Genomic DNA, 20,809 nt, shown 5'->3' on the forward strand with positions numbered 1-20,809 from the left:
GAGCTGTCAGCACAGATCCCAACCCGGGGCTGAAACCCACAAACCGTGAGATCATAACCTGAGCTGAAGCCGGATGCTTAACCGACTAAGCCACCCAGGCGCCCCAAGATTTTTTACATCTTAAAACAAAATCCTGGGGCGCCTGGGTGGCTTAGTCGGTTGAGCGTCCGACTTTCGCTTAGGTCATGATCTCGCGGTTCGTGGGTTCGAGCCCCGCGTTGGGCTCTGTGCTGACTGCCAGCTCGGAGCCTGGATCCTGTTTCAGTCTGTGACTCCCTCTCTCTCTGACCCTCCCCTGCTCACGCTCTCTCTCTCTCTCTCTCTCTCTCCTGGAAATAAAAAAAAAACATTAAAAAAAAAAATCCTCTCTCGGCCCTTCAGCCAGTGCCCCATTTTCTGCTTCTTTTACTGGCAAAACTGCTCAAAGCTGCCGTGGTCTCCAAATCCCCTCTTTCTGTCTTCCCTTCAACCTGTTCCAGTCGGGTTTGGGGCCCCACCACACAGCCCACGCTGTGTTCTAGGGGACACCGATGGCCTCCACGCTGCAAATGCAGCACTGATTGTCGGCCCTCAGAGACGGCCTTTGTCCCCAGTGGACCCTGCTTTGTCCTTCACACTCTTCCACGTGGCTTTCAGGGACCCACGCTCACCTGGGCCCTCCCCCACTTCTACATGTTGGCGGCCCCCCCCCACCCCTCACCTCCCCTGCAACTCTTGGGTCCCAGCCACCCTCACTCCTCACCCCTTACCTGGGCCTTTGCTGCAGCCTCCACTCTGGTTTCTTGTCCTGGCCTCATCCCCCACAGTCCCCGCTCAACACAGAAGCCAGAGACACGCTGGTAACATGGCCTGGCAGAAATTCTCAAGAATTTCCAGCGCCCAGCAGTGCTCTTTCTCATCCAGCGCCAGAGCCAGGGCTCAGGAGGTCCTATACAGTCCTTGGGGTCCTCTGCCCCCCACCCCTTTGACCGCCTGCCCCATTGCTGTGCCCTGTGGCTGCTTCCGAAACCTCAGGCACACTCCCCACCCAGGGCCCCTTCCTGGTGCCCTTCCCTTCCCCTAGAACATTCTCCCCTCCCGCCCTCCTGTCTTCATTCCTCATCTCCTCCAGACCCTTGCTTTAATGACACCCTTGCTTTAAAGCCTCCGTGAGTCTTTTCCTGGTTTCCCCGCCCCCAACCAAGCCCCTCATTTTAAATTGCAAACCACCCAACACCCCCCCCGCCGCCCCCACCCTCACCCCACATCCCCACTTACTAGTTTTCCACAGCACAGGACCTGGTTCGTTAGGTTGTTTTCTGACCCTCCCTCTTTCTTCTTGCCTGTGAAGCCCCGAAGACAGGGGTTTTGTCTGTTTTGTTCACTGTTGATTCCCCACTCCCTAGAAAGGCACACAATAAGTTCAGGACAAATATTTGTCAGATGATTGAATGAAAGAAGGAAGGAAAGAAAAGATCAGCCCTGGGACCACTGTGGTCTGGAAGGCTGCTGATGGTAGAGGGATTTGACTCCAAGCTTTCTAGCAGCCACAGCCGAGAGAAAAACATTTTCAATTACAATATGGAAACTGACCAGGTGTCAGCGAGGTCCAGACTGTCTTGATTCTGAGCCCCAGAGGCCTCTCTCCAGGTCCTTAGCTCCGAGGAGCAGGACAAGGCTCTTGACAGTCTTTCTGAACAGGACCAGGAACGATTCTCATTTGGGAACTTTTTTTTTTTAGTTTTTTTTGTTTGTTTTTTATGTAATCTCTATACCCAATGAAGGGCTCAAACTCACGACCCCAAGATCAAGAGTCAGATGCTCTACCAACTAAGCCAGCCAGGCACCCCATCATTTGGGCACTTTTATTTTATTTTTTTTAATGTTTATTTATTGTTGAGGGAGAGAGAGAGAGCACATGCGCACGCAGGGAAGGGGCAGAGAGAGAGGGAGAGAATCCCAAGCAGTTTCCGCACTGTCAACACAGAGCTCAATCCCACAAGGGAACCAGTGAGATCATGACCTGAGCCAAAACCAATAGTCAGACACTTAATCAACCACACGGGCGCCCCCATTTGGGCACTTTTAAAATGTCCTTCCATGGAGGCCAAAAGCACAGCTGAAGCACCACTGGGAAGAGTGATTCTAGAAGGGACCTAAAAACAAAGCCTCCCAGGACCTTGCTCTCTGTTCTGGGCCAAAAGCAAAGTGCAGAAAGTCAACAGGCATTCGTTGGGGCCACTGTGCGTGAGGCCCTAGAGCTTGTGCTTCAGAGAGGGAGCCCCAGTGGGAAACAGATGTGGAAGAGCATTCCAGGCATTGCTATGGAGAAAGGTGTCACATGAATAGTGTGAAAAGTGAGTGCCTGGCACCATTGGTCTCCGGGGGCAGTCAGGGCCTGCCTCGCTCAGAAGGTGTGCGTGGAGGGGCGCCTGGGTGGCTCAGTTGGTTAGTGTCCAACTTCGGCTCAGGTCATGATCTCATGGTTTGTGAGTTTGAGCCCTATGTCAGGCTCTCCATCTCAGAGCCTGGAGCCTGCTTCGGATTCTGTCTTCCTCTCTCTCTGTCCCTCACCAATTTGCACTCTGTCTCTCTCCCTCAAAAATAAACATTAAAAGAATAATTAAAAAAAAAAAGCGTGCATGAGTTGAGCCTAAAGGTTAAGAAGGCTGGAGGCCCGTGGCTCAGGGTGTTCAGGAGTGTGTGTGTGTGTGTGTGTGTGTGTGTGTGTGTGTGTGTATGTGTGTGTGCGTGCGTGCGTACGGGTGAGGGAGGCCTGGCTCACAGCTCATCTTAGCCCTGGGCTAACTGGGGGTCAGTCTGGCTGCTCCAACCCCAGGGCCTCAGAGCAGGGTGCAGAGCAGGCTGGCTCTCGGCAGGGACCCCTACCCCCCATCATAGACAGCTCTTCCCAGTGACTTTAGGGGATTTAAGCAGCTACAGCACAAGGAGACCCTCACCCACAGCCCAGAGAATAATCTCCAGCACCGCAGCCAGGGCCAGAGGATGCCCCCATTTTCCTCAGTCTCCTGCCTGCATCGATCATTACCATGGCCGAGGCTATAAGGCGGCCAAGGACACGGTTTGGAGGCAGGAGCATGTCGTGGCTTCCCATCTCACTTCAGAGGAGGAGCAGGACTCTTGCCAGGCCCCCCAAACCCTACACGATGTGGCCCCTGCCCTCCTCTGACTTCCTGATCCAGCCACATCAGTGACCTTAAGGCCCTTGAACATGTAGAGTTCTTTCCTGCCTCTGGGGGTTCACCTATGCTGTTCCCTCTTTGGGAAACACTCTTCCTCTGCGTTTTACAAGGCTGACTCCTTCACACCCTTTGAGATCAGCTAACAGGGGCCCCTTCTCAAAGTGGTCTTTCTCCACCCTCTCTCAGCAGGTGGACTCAGCCTTGCCAGTCTCCTTCTCCCCACCCTGCTCATTTGTTGTCTTCATAATCTGTGACTATACATTAAAAAAAAAAATTTTTGTCTTTTCTTATTTTGTGAGACAGAGAGTGAGTAGGGGAAGGGCAGAGAGAGAAGGAGACACAGGATCTGAAGCAGCTCCAGGCTCTGAGCTAGCTGTCAGCACAGAGCCCAAAGCGGGGCTCGAACCCACAGACTGTGAGATCATGACTTGAGCCGGAGTCGGACGCTTAACTGACTGAGCCACCCAGGCGCCCCTGTGACTATACATTTTTGTTTGCGTACTTGGTACTAGGTCTTTCCCCAGATTAGACATGAGCTTTACACACTCAAGGTGAATCTGTCTCATTCACTGCTATATTCCAGCCTAGACCATCTGGTAGAGAGTAAGTAATCAAGGAATATTCGTCAAATGTTTGAATGAATGAAAAATGATGTAGTCAAAGTTGCAGAGAAAGGTTTCTGGCAGAAGAGCAGTAGTCGGATTGGAGAAGATGGCTGGGGGACAGGAAGAGAGGACGGAAGAACCATTCTGAGTCCCAGGGTAAAATCACTGGAACAGGCTGGAGAGGAGTCCCACGGCCAAGGTGATGGGCATCTAGGGAACTGAAAAGACATTTCAAAGCAATGTGATGTCGCAGAAAGAGTAAGAGTGTAATGGGGCACCTGGGTGGCTCAATGGGTTAAGCCTCCAACTCTTGATTTCGGCTCAGGTCATGTTCTCACGGTTTCATGGGTTCAAGCCCCACATCAGGCTCTGCACCAACAATGTAGATAGAGCCTGCTTGGGATTCTCTCTCCCGTTCTTTCTGTCTCTGCCTCTCTTTCAAAATAAATAAATAAATAAATAAAAAATATATATATAATGAAGCCAGAACTCCTGAGTTTTAATCCCAGCTCCATTACCAGCTGTGTGATGCTAGGCAAGTGTCTTACCCTCTCTGTGCCTGAATTTCCACATCCATCTAGTGGCACCAACATCTTAGGTGTAACTTAAAGCTTGTATCTTAGAGCATTATGTGGATTCAAGGCCAGGGTGGCCCGGGCCTGGCCCCCACTGACGGGCTGAATGCAGGGAACAGGGTGGGGATTATGATCTGAATGGAGTCAGCAGGACCAGGGGCTACTTCTGGTAGCTTCTACCCACTTGTTCAGCTTCTCAGAGGTGAGGAAGGCTTTCGAGGAGATGAGCTTTTGAATTCTCAGCCTTTCACAAAAATAACCTCCCCGGCAGAGCCCCTGGCTTCCAGCAGACAATCTCTTTGTTACTCAGCTGCTGGTGGGTGGGTGGGCGGTGCCACGGGCTGCTTATTTCCTGAATGAACAGCTGTGCCCTCTCCGCGTTGTCGAGAATAATCATAACACTACTTCAAACCTCGGCCCAGCCCAGCCTCCTTCATTCACAGCCCGCTGGCAGGCCCTGATCCTGTTCGCCAGCCGGCGGGGAGGGGCCTCCGAGAAAGGCTAGGAAGGCCCGTGGCCCTGGCCTTGGCCTTGTTCACAGCGGACCAGGCCTTGGCCTCTCACAAGTGGCCGTCCAGGCCCTCCCTCCCGGCCTCTGGTCTCAGATGGCATCTCTGGCTTCCCTCACCCCCTCTGGCCGCACCAGCCTCCTTCCTGTTCCTGGGGCATGCCAAAGCTCACACCCACCTGGGGACCACCCCGCCAAGCCAACCACCACTCTTCCCACAGTGCCTTCTCTCTAGATTCAGGCAAGCCTGACTCCTACTTGTCACTTGGAGCTTGGCTCAAAATGTCATGGCCTCAGAGAAGTCCTCCTTGGCCACTCCCCTCTGTCCGTCTGTCACTCGGCCACCAACAGCCCAAGGCCAAAGTTCTGCCAACTCAGGAGCCCTGGGGAGAAGAGCTGACCTTGTCACTGAATTTCCAGCTCAAGTCCTGACTCCGGTTCTGATGGGCCAGCCATGGCCAGGGGTCCTGTGGCTCCGGAGAGAGGAGAGGGGATTCTCCACCCAAAAGCAGGGAGGCTGTTCCCTCCAGAAGGGACGCTGGGTGGTGGGCAGGAGAGATCGCAGGCATCCACCCCGGCCCCAGCCCTTCTCTTGGGGCCTGAGAACCATGGGCCCAGAGCCTGGGACTCAGGCCCCTGTTCTGTCACTCTGTCGCTTCTGAGCCGGGTGACTCAGTGAAGTCCTCCCTCTCTCCTGGCCTGTTTCCTCACCCAGGTAAACCTCAGAGTTATAAGCAGCAGGTGAGCTGATGCCCATGCGGGCACTTTGAAAATTATTATTATCTTTGGAAGAGAGGAAACCAAGAAGAGAAAGGTTTAAGCGGGGTGAGGGTCCCCAGTCTAGCAGTGGAATAGGAACAGAACCCCAGGCCTCAGGTAAAAATACGCAACATGTACCGCCATCTCTCAAGTGAATCAGAAACCTAGACTGTCTGAGCCTGATTGTTCTGGGAGGTTCTGGAAGGGTGGGGATGTGTGGCAGCCTTGGACAGCCCTGGATTCAAATATCCTTCTAACCAGGTAATGAACACAGGCAATTGCCTCCTCCTGTGTGAGCCTCACAGCCTCGCTAGCAAAACAAGGATGATGATAATAAATGGCTGGAGTTTTGTGAGTCTTGAATGGCGGCAAAGCATGTTACCTGACACGTGGGAAGCTCTCAGTGGGTCTTACTAGCTATTGTTATTATTTGTATTTTTATGGATTGTTTCCTTCAAACACCCTCCTCCTTTTAATTTTAATAAGGCTTCTTTTGGAAAAAATTTTTTTAATGTTTATTTATTTTTGAGAGAGAGAGAGAGTGCGTGAGTTGGGAAGGGGCAGAGAGAGAAGACACAGAACCCTAAGCAGGCTTCACGCTCTCAGCTGTCAGCACAGAGCCTGACGCAGGGCTTGAACGCACGGACCATGAGATCATGACCTGAGCCAAAGTTGGCCACCGAGGCACCCTAATAAGACTTCTTTTGAAAATGCCAGGCCGCCTCAGGAGGACTAAGAACATATACAGGAAAGTCTTCCTTCCTTCTAAGCCAAGACTGAGAAAGAGGATGGGAAGGAAGAGAAACCCCTTTGTGGAAGCCTCTTCAGTGGGGTCTGGGGCTTATATACTACTGTGTTGGACCCACCGCCCTATCAGAAAGAGCCTCTCTTCTCGGCGGAAAGACTGCAGAGGATTAGAGTCAGTAAGAGTTTTTCCAAATCATACACGCCTGAGGTTCTGGAGCAGAGATTCACACCCAGGGCCACATCCTGGGCTCTGAGTAGGGGAGGGGGAGCTCTCCAGCCTGGGTGTGCGCACACACGTGTGTGTCTGTGTGTTTGTATATGTATGTGCGTGTAGCAAGCATGCTGTTCCCTTAGGGACTTCTTCAATGCAACGCAATGTATTGCAATTCGATTCAATTCAACTCAATTCAATTCGATAGAAATGTCTTCTGCTGGGGGCCAGAGAAGGAGATGAGTTCGTGTGACTTGCCAACGTTCACATACTCACAAGGATCTCGGCCAAATGAGGGACAGACCTGAGCACAGTGTCAGTGTTAATGGGACTGTGAGGACAGGGGACTGTGAGGAACCAGAGGGCAGAGGAAGGTCTGAGAATCCCTGGAAACCCAGCTTGTCTAGAGCACCCTCAGAGAGAGCTCCTCTCTGCTGAGACCTCAGTTCTCCCGGCCTCACCCCCACCCCGCAGCTCCCAGCGTGTGCACATGCCCTCTCTCTCTCTCTCTCTCTCTCTCACACACACACACACACACATATACATGCACTAGCACACACCCTCTCTCTCTCCCACACACATATACATGCACTAGCACACACCCTCTCTCTCTCTCTCACACACACACATACATGCACTAGCATATACCCTCTCTCTCTCTCACACACACACACATGCACTAGCACACACCCTCTCTCTCTCTCACACACACATACATGCACTAGCACACACCCTCTCTCTCACACACACATACATGCACTAGCACACACCCTCTCTCTCTCACACACACACATATGCACTAGCACACACCCTCTCTCTCACACACACATACATGCACTAGCACACACCCTCTCTCTCACACACACACACATGCACTAGCACACACCCTCTCTCTCACACACACACGCGCGCGCGCACACACACACACACACGCACGCGCACTAGCTCTCTAATTGCCAGGAATGCAGGCTGCCCCAGCTACTCCCCGCTGCATTCCTCAGCAGCTACTCCCACCTGGCAGGGCAAATTATACGCTGGCCTGGCAATAAAAGCCACTTTCCAAAAAAAGAAGCTTTAGGGCCCTGAGAGACGCAGCTAACTCTGTCACCCAGCCTGTGCCTGACTCAGGAGGCGGTGTCTGGCCCAGAGGCAACAGGGCCCCATGTCCCTTTAAGCAGGGAGTACAAATTCCCAGCCCAGCCCCTCCCTCTCGCTCTTCCTGACGTCAGGAGGAGGGCGTGTGTGAGTGAGTGAGTGAGGGGCTCGAGGTGCCGCATGCTCGCGCGCTCTCTCTCTCTCTCTCTCTCTCTCACACACACACACACACACACACACACACACGCACACAGTGGCGTACACACAACACATCTTTCAGACCCATCCCCTGCTGGTCAGCGCCGAGCGCCCCTCGAGAGGCAGAGTGCCCACGGCGCTGCAGGAGGCCGTGCCTGGACCGCGTCTGGCAAGGAGAGGTAAGGGGCTGCGGGGGGGAGGGGGGCACACCAGCCCCAGAAACTGGCCTTGGCAGGGGCAAAGCAGGGAGGCTCCAAGTGGCGGGGCGGGAAGGTGGGTACTTCCCCTGGGGCTGGCCCAGCCCAGTTCAGTTTACTCGGGGGGATGTAGGAGGATATGAAGCTGAGCCCACTCTGTCCTCCCTCCTCCCCTCCCTCCTCCTGGCCGCCACGGGAAGCTGAGGCTGTGTGGCTCCCTATGAGAGGGAGTGTGTCTGTGTGTGTGTCTGTGCGTGTGTGTCTGGGACTTGTGTGGCTCAAGAGGCAGGGAATCGGCAGACACCTGCCAAGCCGCAGCCTCCTGTCTGGGGAAGAGCAGTGACTGGGGACATAGTGGTGCTCCTGCCCAAACGAGAATGCAGCAGGGAGCGTTCAGGGAGCGTACGGGTCTTTCCCCGGGGATTTGGGGCTGGGGCTCGGGAGGGACCATCCAGGGCAGGCAGGCAGTCGGACTTGGAGCAGCAGTCTTGCCCTGGCTCTGTGTCTTCCCCAATGCGATGGGGATAATTGTGTTAATTGGCTTGGAGAGGTGGCTCCATGTAATTATTTTCGCCTCAGAGGCACCCCCACCCAGAGCTCTCCTCCCCTCTCTTGAGGCCACTCCTCTCCCGGGCTTGCTGGTCTGCCTCTGACCTCCACCCTCGCCAGGGTGCAGTCCCTGGAGAGCAAGCGAGGGTGATAAGCCAGGGGCTGCCGGCCCCCCAGCTGTGGGATGCAGGGACAGTCCCTGAGTGGCCTGCCCCGGCACAGGGAGTCCAGGCAGAGAGAAGGGGTGATGCTGGCACCCTCAAGGGAGACAGCAGGTTCCTGCCAAGCTGCCAGCCTGCAGGCTCTTCCCAGGGAGAGGGGAGGGGGACACTGAGCGAGAACAATAATAAATACAGTGTGAACTGCTGCAGCGGCTGGGGCTGGGGGAGGGGAGGAGGAAGCGTGCCCGGGTGGAGGGCGGAGGGTGGAGGGTGGGCAACCTCTCTGAGAGCCTGGCACCGTGCCCACCTGGATGTGCTCCAGCAGAGGCCCCTCGATGGGAAGGGGCAGTCTCCAGCTCCCCACTGGAGGATGGGGAGCCGGCTCCCCCCAAACTAACTCCATCCCAGGGGCCTCTGGGCCCTCCAAATTCTGGATGTTTCCTTCGCCCAGACTCCCTCTGCCTACCCCCACCATTTCCTTGAAGTCCTCTCCAACATCTATCTCCTGTGTCTGCCCCACCCCTCTGGATGTGTCTGCCCCCTACTCCAAAAACAGAGATGGTCTAAGCAGGGACTGGTTGCCCAGGGGCCTGGGAAAGGCCAGAGGACAGTTTGGGACGCAGAATCCCCTCCTGGGCCAGGCAATGTCCGTGGACGCGCATTGGCCGTGGAGGGGCTCAGGAGGGAGGAACAGGGGTCTTACACAGCCAGCCGGTGGAAAGGGACACCCACAGGCTGGGCCCAAGGCAGGTCGTCTAGACTGGCACCAGCAGAGGGCGCTCAGGGCTTGGCTGAGCTGGTCCCAACTGCTGGTCACAAACCAGCACAGCCAAGTCGCAGAGCCTGGTGGGAAGGGGGCTTGGGGCAGTTCAGACCTTCGTCCACGTAGTGCAGCGGGGTAGGGAGCAGGGAGTAGTGGGGGACTTTCTCCCTGCTCCAAAGCCGGTGGGATAGTGCTCCCCGGGGTGGAGGCATGGCACATTGGAAAGCTCTGGGCTTTGGGGCACACTGATTTGAGTTCAGCTACCAGTGTGACTTTGACCACCCCCCCTTCCTCCATCTAGGGGGATTCAGAATGTGAAAGTGACTTGCTCAGGGTCATACAGCCTGGCAGAGCTGGGACGTGAGCATGGCGCCTCCCGTGTCCATCTTGGCACCCTCACCCCCCACTGATGGCGAGGAAGCCCAAAGGCCTTCATCAGAGCAGCCCCCCCAGGGACGAAGGGGCAGGTGACAAGGAGAGTTAAAAAGGTCTCAACGAAGCTCAAGTATTGGCCGGGGCGGCCCCTCACCCCCTCACACACACACACTGTAGGAGGGGAAAGAATGAGGTTTAATTAGGTCACCTCCAGCTGCTGGGGCAGCTCTGGCACTGGTGTATTTTAAGGAATGTCTGGTGGCTGGGGGAGGGGGTGGCTGGGAAAGGGCCGGCTTCTAGCTCATGGTCCTGAGGCCGCTTCCTCACCCTCCTGGGCCCCACCGTGTGTTCTCTGTCCGTCCGCTTTTGAAGCCACTGTATCCTTGCCTCCCCCTGACAGCTCCTCCATGCCAGGGCCTTGGGGGTGGGACACTTTTATTGGGGGAGTTGTTTGTAAGCTTGCCAGAGTTGGCAAGTGATTCACCCAAGGTCATGGTCTGAGTCAGCACAAAGCCAGAAATAGAACCCCGAGTCCCAACTCCCCAATTCCTCCACGCCCCTGCTCTTCCTTCTCCCGGGGAGGGAGCATGTCAGGGAGCTTCCCACCCCCCCACACCCACCCCCGCTCCCAGAGGTCTTTCTGTAACCTCCCCCCCAACATCTCCAGGTGTAGAAGCACAGCTCCTGACCTGCTGTGTGACCCCACACTACCCCTCTCTGGGCCTCAGTTTACTCTTCTAAAGAATGGGGATAATAACAGTAATTATCACGTGGCAGGGGGTTGTGGGGCCTACCTGAGGAAATGGGGCCAAGGGCTTGGCACCCCACTGGCACGTGGCTAACTGGGGTCCATGGTACCCCAATACAATATGTGATAGCCATGCCTCTTGTCACGTTAGGACTTCTCACGCTGTGTGCTGGTCAGTCTTCCTCCCGCTGGACGGGGGGTCCTCTAAGGGTGGGCCCGCCCCCTCTCCTGTCTGTTGTCTCAGGGCCCGGCATTCAGTTTCCTTTCAGCGATATGTGCATTTTTGACAACCTCAGAGGACAGCTGGACTGACCTTGAGTAGTCATCTGGACCAGTGATGATTCGAGCAGCTGAGGGGAAAAACGAGGTCCAGAGAGGGTTAAGTGCTTGCTCCAAATCACACAGCACTGGGTGGTTGAGCCGGTTCGCTTTTCCTAATCTGCCCGGAACAAGAGGGATTCTCATGGTCGAGAGAGGACTCTGGGGGCCATTCCCTGCCCCATTCTTTTTGGGGTACCTGAGAATTGGAGTAGCCCCAGCACCAGGACGATGGTCACCTGCTGACAGGGCTGAGCCACTGCCCACAGCCCCACGGCCCCATGACACGGTATCAGGGCCTCACCTCAGGTTACCTCTGAACAGCCCTGCTTGTTTTGTTTTTACCTTTCCTGATCCTTCTGTCTGCACAATCGCTGGGGTTTCAGCTCCTCCCACCAGGAGACGGGTGCTGCTATTAGCCCCATCTGACAGAGGAGGAAACTGAGGCTCAGAGAGGGAGGGTCACTGCAGACCGTCCTCTAGTTGGCTAATTCTGAAGGGCACGGTTTCGGCAACAGAGGCTCTCAGACAGTCATACCAAGTCCCTCGGGGGCTGAGCTTTAACTCCGTCTGAACCAAAACAAATGTTCTACAAATACATCTGTTTCTCTGCCTTTGGAGGAGTTTGTTTTCCCCTTTAGTTTCTCAAGGGAACGTTCTGGTAAAACTCCAGCCGCGTTTTGGCTGAACCAGGAACAGAATTTAACCTCACGGGAAGAGCACTGTTCACCTTCAGACAAACCCGGGCTCTGTCACTTCCCTGCCGTGTGACCTCGGGCAAGTCACTTAGAGCCTCTCTAAGCCTCAGTTTCCTCATCTGTAAAATAGAAACAATTGTAATTGCAACCTTTCAGGGCAACTGGGAGATTTTGAAATGGAAAGCAGCCTCCTCAAAGACTTTCTTGCCTGCCCCTTTCTGCAGCGACACTCTGGAGAAAGGGTCTGCCCTGGAGGCTCACTCTGCATCCCCTCCTTCCCTTCTTCCTGGCCGGGGCCAGAGAGGCGAAGACTGCCCAAGGTTGCACAGCCCCATTAGTAGCAATGCAGGGCCTGAACCCAGGGCCCCTGACTTCCAGGGCTCCAGAGTCAGATTACCTTGGTTCAAGTCCTGGCTCGGCCATTAATTGCTGTGTGGCCTTGAGTGAGTGACTTAGTCTCTCTGAGCCTCAGGTTTTTCATCTGCAAAATGTAGTAGTAATAGCAGGAGCCTTAAAGGGCAGCTGCGGGAATTTAAGGAAAAGGAGAAGCAGTGAGGGGCAGGGCGGAGACCTGGTGGGTGGGCAATTCCCTGGGGAAGCAGGAAAGAGGAGCGGGAGGGCTTGGCTCAGCTTAGCTGGGTCTCTCCCTCTACCCACTCCTCCTTCTCCCAAGCCCAATTTAGCACCCTGTCTGGGAGAAGCCAGCTCTTACCCGGTACCTACCCGGTTCTTCCGGCATCCATCACATCTCACCCTCACCTGTATCCACTGCTGGAGGACTTCTTGTGCTCCCTGTTTTCCAGAAGCGGAAGGAAGTGAAGGGAGACCGCAGAGCAGCGCTCTCTGCACTGTGAGGCTGCTTGGTCTGCCCCCCTACCCCCAGCCCTAACTCCTGCTCTTAGCCAACTATGGGCTTCTTCCAGAGAGCCGCTGGGGTGGGGTGGGGTTCAAGGGTCAGGGAGCAGTCCCTGCCAGTCCTGCGAGCACCTACCATTGCTCTTATTCCATTGTCCGTCCTCCCTCCTGCTGCCTGGTCCATCATGGGTCCCAACCCATTTACGGGAGAGGCAGGAAGGGGGGCTGCCGTCAACCCTAACCCTGGGTAACCAATGCATCTTCCCCCTTCCCTGGAAGAGGCCTGGCTGTTGGGAGCAGGGCCCAGCTCAGCTGTGTCTCCCTGGAAACCACTGTGGGCTGCCTGTGCCCCCCCTCCCCACCCCCCACGACCTCCCAGCACCGGCTGTCACTACCAGGCACAATACCAGCCCTGGGAAAACTGTGCAGGGGGCAGGCCAGGACCATCCTGGGTCCTGGAGAGAAGGAAGAGGAACTTCTGCCCACCTGCCACCCGTGACCACGTTGGGGGGGAGCACCCCCTGCAGAGTGAGCTGCAGGGCCCTGCGGTGTCTGCTTGGGTAAATTTCCTGCCTGCTTTCCTTTTTGATAACAGCTTCATTGCAATATGATTTGCATACCATATAACTCTGCTGTTTAAGGTGGACAAGTCAGTGGCTTTTAGTGTATTCACAGAGTTGTGCAACAATGCCACAGTCTGTTTGAGGACCTCTTCATCACCCCAGAAAGAAACTTGGCACCCATTAAAATTTACTCCCCCTTGGAGCGCCGGGGTGGCTCAGTTGGTTACGTGTCCAACTCTTGATTTCAGCTCAGGTCATGATCTCATGGATTTGTGAGATCAAGCCCTAAGTCGGCCTCCATGCTCACAGCAGGAAGCCTGCTTGGGATTGTCTCTCTCTCTCTCTCTCTCTCTCTGTGCCCTTCCCCCGTTCACACACATGCACTCTCTCTCAAAATAAGCAAACATAGGGCGCCTGGGTGGCTCAGTCAGTTAAGCATCCGACTTTGATTCAGGTCATGATCTCAAGGTTTGTGGGTTCGAGCCCCGCGTCGGGCTCTGTGCTGACAGCTCAGATCCTGTAGCCTGTTTCAGATCCTGTGTCTCCCTTTCTCTCTGACCCTCCCCTGCTCATGCTGTCTCTCTCTCTCTCTCAGAAATGAAAAAAAAAAACATTAAAAAATAAATAAACATAAAAAAAAAAGAATTTACTCTCCTTTCTCCCTTCCCCCTAAGCCTGGCAACCACTAATGCACTCTCTGTGGATCTTGCAGTTTAGACATTTCACGTGAATGGAATCTAGCGATGTGACTGGCTTCTCCCACGTAGCACAATGACTTCTAGCCTCATCCGTGTTGGGGCAGGCGTCAGTGTTTCATTCCTCTTTGTGGCCGAGTAATAGTCCAGTCTGCAGCTACACCACGCCTTGTTTCTCCATGCACCTGCTGATGACTGTTGGGGTGTGTGCACTTGGGGCCTATTGTGAAGAATGCTGGTGTGAACGTTCATGTACAAGTTTCTGTGTGATTGCTTTTCTTCTCTCTAGAAATGGGAGTAAGGACGCCACACCTGGCCCTGCCTCCTGGAGCAGGCTCAGGAAGCAAAAGGCCACCTCAGCTGGGGGGAGGGCGGTATGTGGAGGCCTGAGGGGCCTGAGAGGCAATGGCCACTCCCCTGCACTCTCCTGGCCAGAGGGGGATGGGGGATGGGGGGCTGCTGGGCTGGAGGAGCATCCCCCTCCCCCCCAGGGATGGTAGAGACAGCTCATCATCCTGACCCAGAAAAATCCCGCTTGCGTGTGACCTTGAACGGCAGCCAGGAAACCTGCCCCCTTGTTGGGGGGTGAGACTCCTCAGTTCTTCCAGAGCCCTGCCGTGCCGTGTTTTGGGGCTCCTTGGACCCTAGACTCCTAAGGAGCCTTCAACTCTTCCCTGGAAATTCCAGGCTAGGGGTGTGGCCCAAGATGGAGGCCAGAAATCAGCTTGAGGCTCAGGGATTTACCTCTGACACTAGGGCCTTTGGGCGAGGGGGTGAGGTAGTAAAGAACAGGGGTGAGGAAGCAGAGAACCTCGTCATCCTCCCTCCTACATGACTGTGGATTATGAGAGCTTCTTTATATCTCCAGGCTTCGCCAAGCCTCGCCATAGCCTGTGAGGGAGTGATGTAGCGTTTATCAGATCCATTGTACAGATGAGGAAACTGAGGCCAGTGGAAATACTACCCGAGGTCAGCAGCTAGCACACAGCGGAGCTGGGGGGCCCGTGCTCTCCTGGTCTGAGTGGCCTGCCCAGCCCCCCCTGTGGCAGACCACCTGCTGCAGGCTCAGTACACTCAGCTGTCTTCCCCAGGGTTCCACAGTGGCGTCTCTTGGGACCTAAGACTTCCCAACCCCTGGGGAGAGAGAACTGTGTTCTCTTCCTCAAGAGAGGAAAATAGAGGATGCATTCTTTCAAGGTCATCCAGGCACTGAGCTGGTGATGAGGGAATTTCTATTGATCAGCAGTGATGACAGTAATTTATTGGGTGTCTCTGAGATGCCAGAGGCTGTCACACACACTGAATCATGGACTCCGCAGCAGCCTTGCGTGGTGAGTATCCTCAACATCACTTTGGAGCAGAGGAAAGTGGGGCTGAGGAAAAATCACCAGCATTCCCAAGAGCTTACCACACGCTGGTGGTGCTCGAAGCAGGTAGAGAGTCATTAAATCCACATGGCAACCTCCTCCATGAAGTAAGAGCCAGCACTGTCCCCATTTTACAGAGCAGGAAACTGAGCCAGAGGTCTAGAGTGTTGACCGGGACTGCACAGCCAGTTAGGTATAGGAGGCGGGATTCAAACCCAACTGGGTCAGAGAGTGCACTCCCACCCACCATGTTGGAATCGTTGAGGTCACCAAGTTACAGTGACAAAGCTGAGATTCGAACCCGGGTCTGTGGATTTGAAGCCGCTGACACTTGTGCCAAACTACGTTCCAGATCATCACTGGCCACATTACCCATCCCACCTCCTGGGCCCCTGGAGTTAGAGAATTAAGCTTCCAGCTGGAAAGACTTTAAGGTTAGTATTAGCTTGGACTGTCCATCGTGACCAAATACCACAGCCTGGGGGCTCAAACAGCAGACATTTACTCACAGTTCTGGAGCTGGAAGCCCAAGATCAGGGCGCCAGCATGGTCTCCTTCTGGTGCAAGCCTTCTTTTGCCGACAGCCCCCATCTGGTAGTGTTCCTCACCTGGCAGAGAGGAAGCAAGCTTTCTGGGTCTCTTCTTCCAAGGGCACTAATCCCATCATGGGGCCCCACCCTTGTGACCTCACCTGTACCTCATTACCTCCCAAAGGCCCCGTTTCCAAATACCAGCACACTGGGGGTTAAGGCTTAAGCATATGAATTTTAGGGGAAACAGTTCAGCCCATAGCAGGGTTAGATGACTCTTTTGTCTTCCTGGTGAGGACCCTGAGTCAGTGTCCTGGAGTCACCCTGTGAGGATTCACAAGCAGGCCCAGTCCTCCAGACCTGTGCCTGGTGTCTAGAATCCGCTCCTCCTGGACCACACTCACCTGTACCTCTCTCTCCCCCTTCCAGACGGAGCCTGTGGCTGGTGCGGCTGCCGAGCAGGGCCAGGCCGGGCCCTGCCCGCAAGGACGCCCACACTCTTCGCCGGCCCCTGAGCCCGGGAGCTCACCAGGCTCTCCTGCTGGACCCGCCATGACTTCAGAGCCCACGTCGCCCCCAGTAGTGCCCCCCCTCCACTCCCCCAAGTCTCCTGTCTGGCCCACCTTCCCCTTCCACCGGGAGGGCAGCAGGGTCTGGGAGCGGGGAGGCATCTCATCTCGGGACCTGCCCAGTCCTCTGCCCACCAAGCGGACCAGGACATATTCAGCGTGAGTACCTGCCCCTCGCCCAGGCTCCAGAGATCTTTCCCCAGGACAAGTCCCCAGCCCCATCTTTTCCCAACCCCTGTTGTTCTCACTCAAATACAGGGGAGCTGTGTATGGACCTTCCAGTAACTACTGTGTTCATTCATTTGCTCGCTCCGCTAAGATTTATTGAGCACCTGACCAGGGGATTCAGTGATGAATAAGCCAGTCTCCACCCATTAACTGCTTACAATCCAGAAGTAACTTATCCACCATTCACCTCCATCCTTCAGGGTAGGGGGAGAGGACCCAGCTTCAGGCATCAGGGAAGATGAGGTCCTACTGTGTTTGGAAGATGTATTAGGTGAAGAAGGAAGCTGGGTGTTCCACATACATGCATCAGCCTGGACCAAAATGGAAGCATGCAACTGACTTTTGGTGGGGGGTGGGCAGTCTAGACAGACCAGCTTGAGCCTCTGGGGTAGCTCGCTGGGTGGGATCACATGGGGGAGGGAGTTTGACTTGTCTTGGCCAAAGGAGAAGGTATTTTATTTTATTTTATTTTGTTTTATTTTTGAGAGAGAGCAAGTGAGCAGGGAAGGGGCAGAGAGAGAGAATCCCAAGCAGGCTCCGCACTGTCAGCATGGAGCCAGATGCAGGGCTCAAACCTACAAACTGTGAGATCATGACCTGAGCTGAAATCAAGAGTCACCCGCCCAAGCAACTGAGCCACCCAGCCACGCCCCGTTTTTCAAGCTCTGTGCCCAATATGGGGCTTGAACTCATGATCCCAAGATCAAGAGTAGCATGCTTCACTGATGGAGCCAGCCAGGCGCCCCTGAAGGAGGGTTTTTTGATGGCAAGCACCAATTGTTCCCTATGTCCAACCCAAGGCCAGGCACAGAGCACGTGCTTAATAAATGATGAATGAGTGGATGAGTAACAAGTGAATATGATACTGCTGCTTCAAAAGGTAGTGAGCTCCCCATTTCAGGGGGCATTCAAGTTTAGGCTGGATGTTCTTCCATCAGAAGTCTTATGACAGGGGTTGCCTGGGTAACTCAGTTGGTTAAGCTTCCAACCCTTGATTTCGGCTCAGGTCATGATCTCATGCATGGTTTGTGAGTTCGAGCCCTATATCAGGCTCCCAGCTGATAACTAGGAAACTGCGATTCTCTTTCTTCTCTCTCTGCCCCTCCCCTGCTTGCGGTGCATGTGCATATACATGCTCTCTCTCAAAATAAGTAAATTTAAAAAAAGAAATCTTACAATAGGAGCCCACGTAAGCCCAAACAATCTCAAGAGGGGAGGGTGCTGTGTAGAGAGAAAGAGCGGCACTCCCTGGGAGTGAGGAGACCCACTTGCTCTGCACCCTGGGAAAGCCAGTTCCCCTCTCTGGGCCTCGGTCTCCTTACTGTGCAATGGGACCACGAGAAGGCTGAGCTAGCATCACTGTGCTCAGTTTCTGGCCTGCGGAGGGTTTTCCGCAGCCCTGAGACGGGCTTTGCAGGCAGGGCCCGGGAGGGTGGTGGGCGTCCAGGGAGGGGAGTCCCCAGCAGCTCTAACCCCCCTACTCTATCCTCAGGACAGCCCGTGCCTCGGCTGGCCCAGTGTTCAAGGGTGTCTGTAAGCAGTTCTCACGCTCACAGGGCCACGGCTTCATCACCCCTGAGAATGGATCCGAGGACATCTTTGTGCACGTATCTGAGTGAGTCCCTCCGGCGTCCCTATTCTTGGCTGGGCCCCTGCTGCAGGGTCCTGGCAGTGCCTCAAGAAATGCCTCCCCTGGCCTCTCCCCTGCCTGGCTGAAGTCTGTGTTCCTGGCATCTTTCTCCTGCTGCAGGAGCTGCGGGTGCCTGGGGGCAGGAGGAGGAGGGCTGGAGCCAGGTCGGGAGGGGACACTCGGGCCCTCCCGGGCCCTCCCCTCCCCCCGGAACCACTGGCTCAGCCCTGGGATCCTGTTTCAAAATCTTGGGAACAGAGAGGGCTGGGCCAGACCCTGGGCTTTTCAGCCTGAAGGGCACACAGACGGAGGAGAGGTGGTCCAGGCCCGGCCCCCGGCCCTGATGCCAGGCAGGACCTGGAGAGGACACCGAGTTTCTCTAGGCCGCTGGACGGCCCGTGCCCTGCATGTCTCGATCTTCAAACAGCAGAGAGAGGGAGGGGCCGTTCAGGGTTCCCACTGTACAGATTCGAGAGCTGAAGCTCTGGGAAGGGAGGGGAGGCCGCCCTCAGCCCCCAGACGCTGCCCGGGAGCGGGGGGCCCGCTGCTGGGCTGACGCTCCTCTCCCACCTAGCAGCATCGAGGGGGAGTACGTGCCGGTGGAAGGCGACGAGGTGACCTACAAGATGTGCCCCATCCCACCCAAGAACCAGAAGTTCCAGGCCGTAGAGGTGGTGCTCACACAGCTGGCCCCACACACCCCCCACGAGACATGGTCCGGCCAGGTCGTGGGCTCCTAGGCGGGGGGGCTCACATGTCGGCTGCTGGGCGGGTGGGGAGCCACGCTGGGTAGATGGGCAGCAGCGGGCTCCGGGCCCCGCTGCGCTGGCTGACCCAGTCCCCTGGGCGGCCTCACTGTACACGTCTGTCCGTCTGTGCTTGTGGCCGTGAGCGTGTGCCTCCATCCACCCCCGTGACCAGTGACTATTGTGTGAGCCGGACTGAAGGGGAGGCCACCGGACCTGCCTTCTGTGTGTCCACTCTCCTCCCCCGCCCTGCCGCATCCACACAGGACCCCCTCGCCCTCCTGCCCACTGAGCCTCTGAGGGCCTGCGTCAGGCCTGGGCCTGGGAGGCAGGGGCGCCAGGGGGCCCATCGCACCAGCTTGTTCCCCTTGCCTCTGGCCCAGGGACCAGACTCTGCCTGTTCTGACACCTCCCGCCCTGGGCTGGGGTCCCCCACTGTGGCCTGTACCCTTTTCCCTCAGAAGCCAGGCCAGCGAGAGCCTCCCAGCCTCTGGCAGGGAGAGGGCACACCTTGGAGGCAGAGCCCTCCTCACCGCCGCGGCCCAGACTTCCTTCCATCTGCCCCTCCTCCCAGCGTCCCGGAGAAGTAGGCAAGGAGCGGAGGGTGGAACGTAGGTGGTCACAGTCCCTCAGCCTGGCAATGGCTCTATGAACACGTTGAGGCTGCGTCCCTGCCCCCCCAAACGCCCCGGGCTGCGCTAAGCCACGCTGCCTCCACCCTCGAGATGCGGATCTGTGGAGGAGCAGGGGTGCATCGCCCCCAGATTGGACGGAGCCGTCCCCTTGGCCTGACCCGGGCTCTGCGGACACTCTGCCCAGGCCCACACATGCCGGCTGCTGAGGACCTGGTGATGCAGACGCGCGTCCCCTCAGGCTGGGCCTGGCATGGGCACCCACAGGACAGCCCCCACCCTGCGAGACCAGCAGCCCTGCCTCCCCTTGCTGGGTCCTCTTCCCACAGCTACAGTAGGTGGCTGCTGCGCCCCCAACAGGCCAGTGGCCGACGTGTGTGATCCCCATCTTGTGAGTCCCTTGAGGTGTGTGTGTGTGTGTGTGTGCGCGCGCGCGCGCTACCGTGCATGTGTGCATTCACCCGGGTGGGGGGCTGGTCCCGCCTGGGAGGCCAGGAAGGAGCAGCTTTGCCTCCATCCTACAGCCACCACCACCACCACCCTCCTTTCCAGAAAACACATCGTTTGATGGGAAAAGAAATGGGGGTCAAGGGAAGGCCTGCCAGGGACAGTGACCTTTTGGAGACTGGGTTTGTGAGGAAAACGGGCTCAAATGCCCAGAATGAGGGGGTGTCTGTTTAGAAGGATGCCCAGCCCTGCGGGTGCCCTGAGGCCCCAGGGTAGAGATCAGCTGGGATAGGTTCACCCCTCCCCTTCTCAGTCCCTGCAAGGCTGAGGGGCCAGAACTGCTGAGATATGCTGGCTGCACCCCATCCCCAAACCAAGAATGGTCCAGCCTGACCCCCTCCCCCTCCACTGCACTGGAGCTACTCTGGCAAGGACTTGCCCCAGAGGACTATCCTTAGGCTTCCTGGCTTCCTTGGTGGAAGGTTTATTGGTGCAGGTTAACTCCCCAGAGCAGCCTCCCCTGCCTCCTTAAGACACTAGCCTGGAGATAGGAAGTGGTGACATCAGCCCAGGGCTGCCTGGGGGGCAGAGGGGCAGGAGGGCTCCTCCAGACCCACAGCCCTGCAGCCAAGGCAGAGATCCTCCTGAGCCCCCCAGCCGTCCGGAACCCCCCTCCCCCACCTCCTAACACTGGCAATAAACCCTCAACTGTGACTCAGCCTGGCCCAGAGCTGCCTGTCTGTCTGGGTCCCTGGGGAGGAGCTTGGGGAGGGTACCCCAAACCAACCCTTGTTCGGGCCTTCAATAGCCTGCTCCCCTCAAGAGGATCAAAGACTTCCTGTATGAGCCCGTGGGGGA

At 56.2% G+C, this 20,809-nt stretch overlaps 1 protein-coding gene across 2 annotated transcripts; it reads left to right on the top strand.

Annotated features, from left to right (window-relative positions):
• Positions 1-7,909: 7,909 nt before the first annotated feature.
• On the top strand, positions 7,910-20,669 carry CSDC2 (cold shock domain containing C2). 2 transcript variants are annotated; one of them, XM_039234569.1, is made up of 4 exons: positions 7,910-8,059; positions 16,129-16,427; positions 17,989-18,111; positions 18,701-20,669. In XM_039234569.1, the coding sequence occupies exons 2-4, from the start codon at positions 16,252-16,254 to the stop codon at positions 18,864-18,866; spliced, it is 465 nt and encodes a 154-aa protein (XP_039090500.1). In that variant the 5' UTR covers positions 7,910-8,059; positions 16,129-16,251; the 3' UTR covers positions 18,867-20,669. The 2 variants fall into 2 exon arrangements, with proteins under 2 accessions (XP_039090500.1, XP_039090492.1); XM_039234561.1 differs by lacking the exon at positions 7,910-8,059 and having other exon boundaries at positions 16,184-16,427; positions 18,704-20,669.
• The last annotated feature ends 140 nt before the right edge of the window (positions 20,670-20,809 follow it).

Source organism: Hyaena hyaena, unplaced genomic scaffold (assembly GCF_003009895.1).
Source record: "Hyaena hyaena isolate Hyena2069 unplaced genomic scaffold, ASM300989v1 scaffold_4, whole genome shotgun sequence".
Classification (NCBI taxonomy): domain Eukaryota; kingdom Metazoa; phylum Chordata; class Mammalia; order Carnivora; family Hyaenidae; genus Hyaena; species Hyaena hyaena.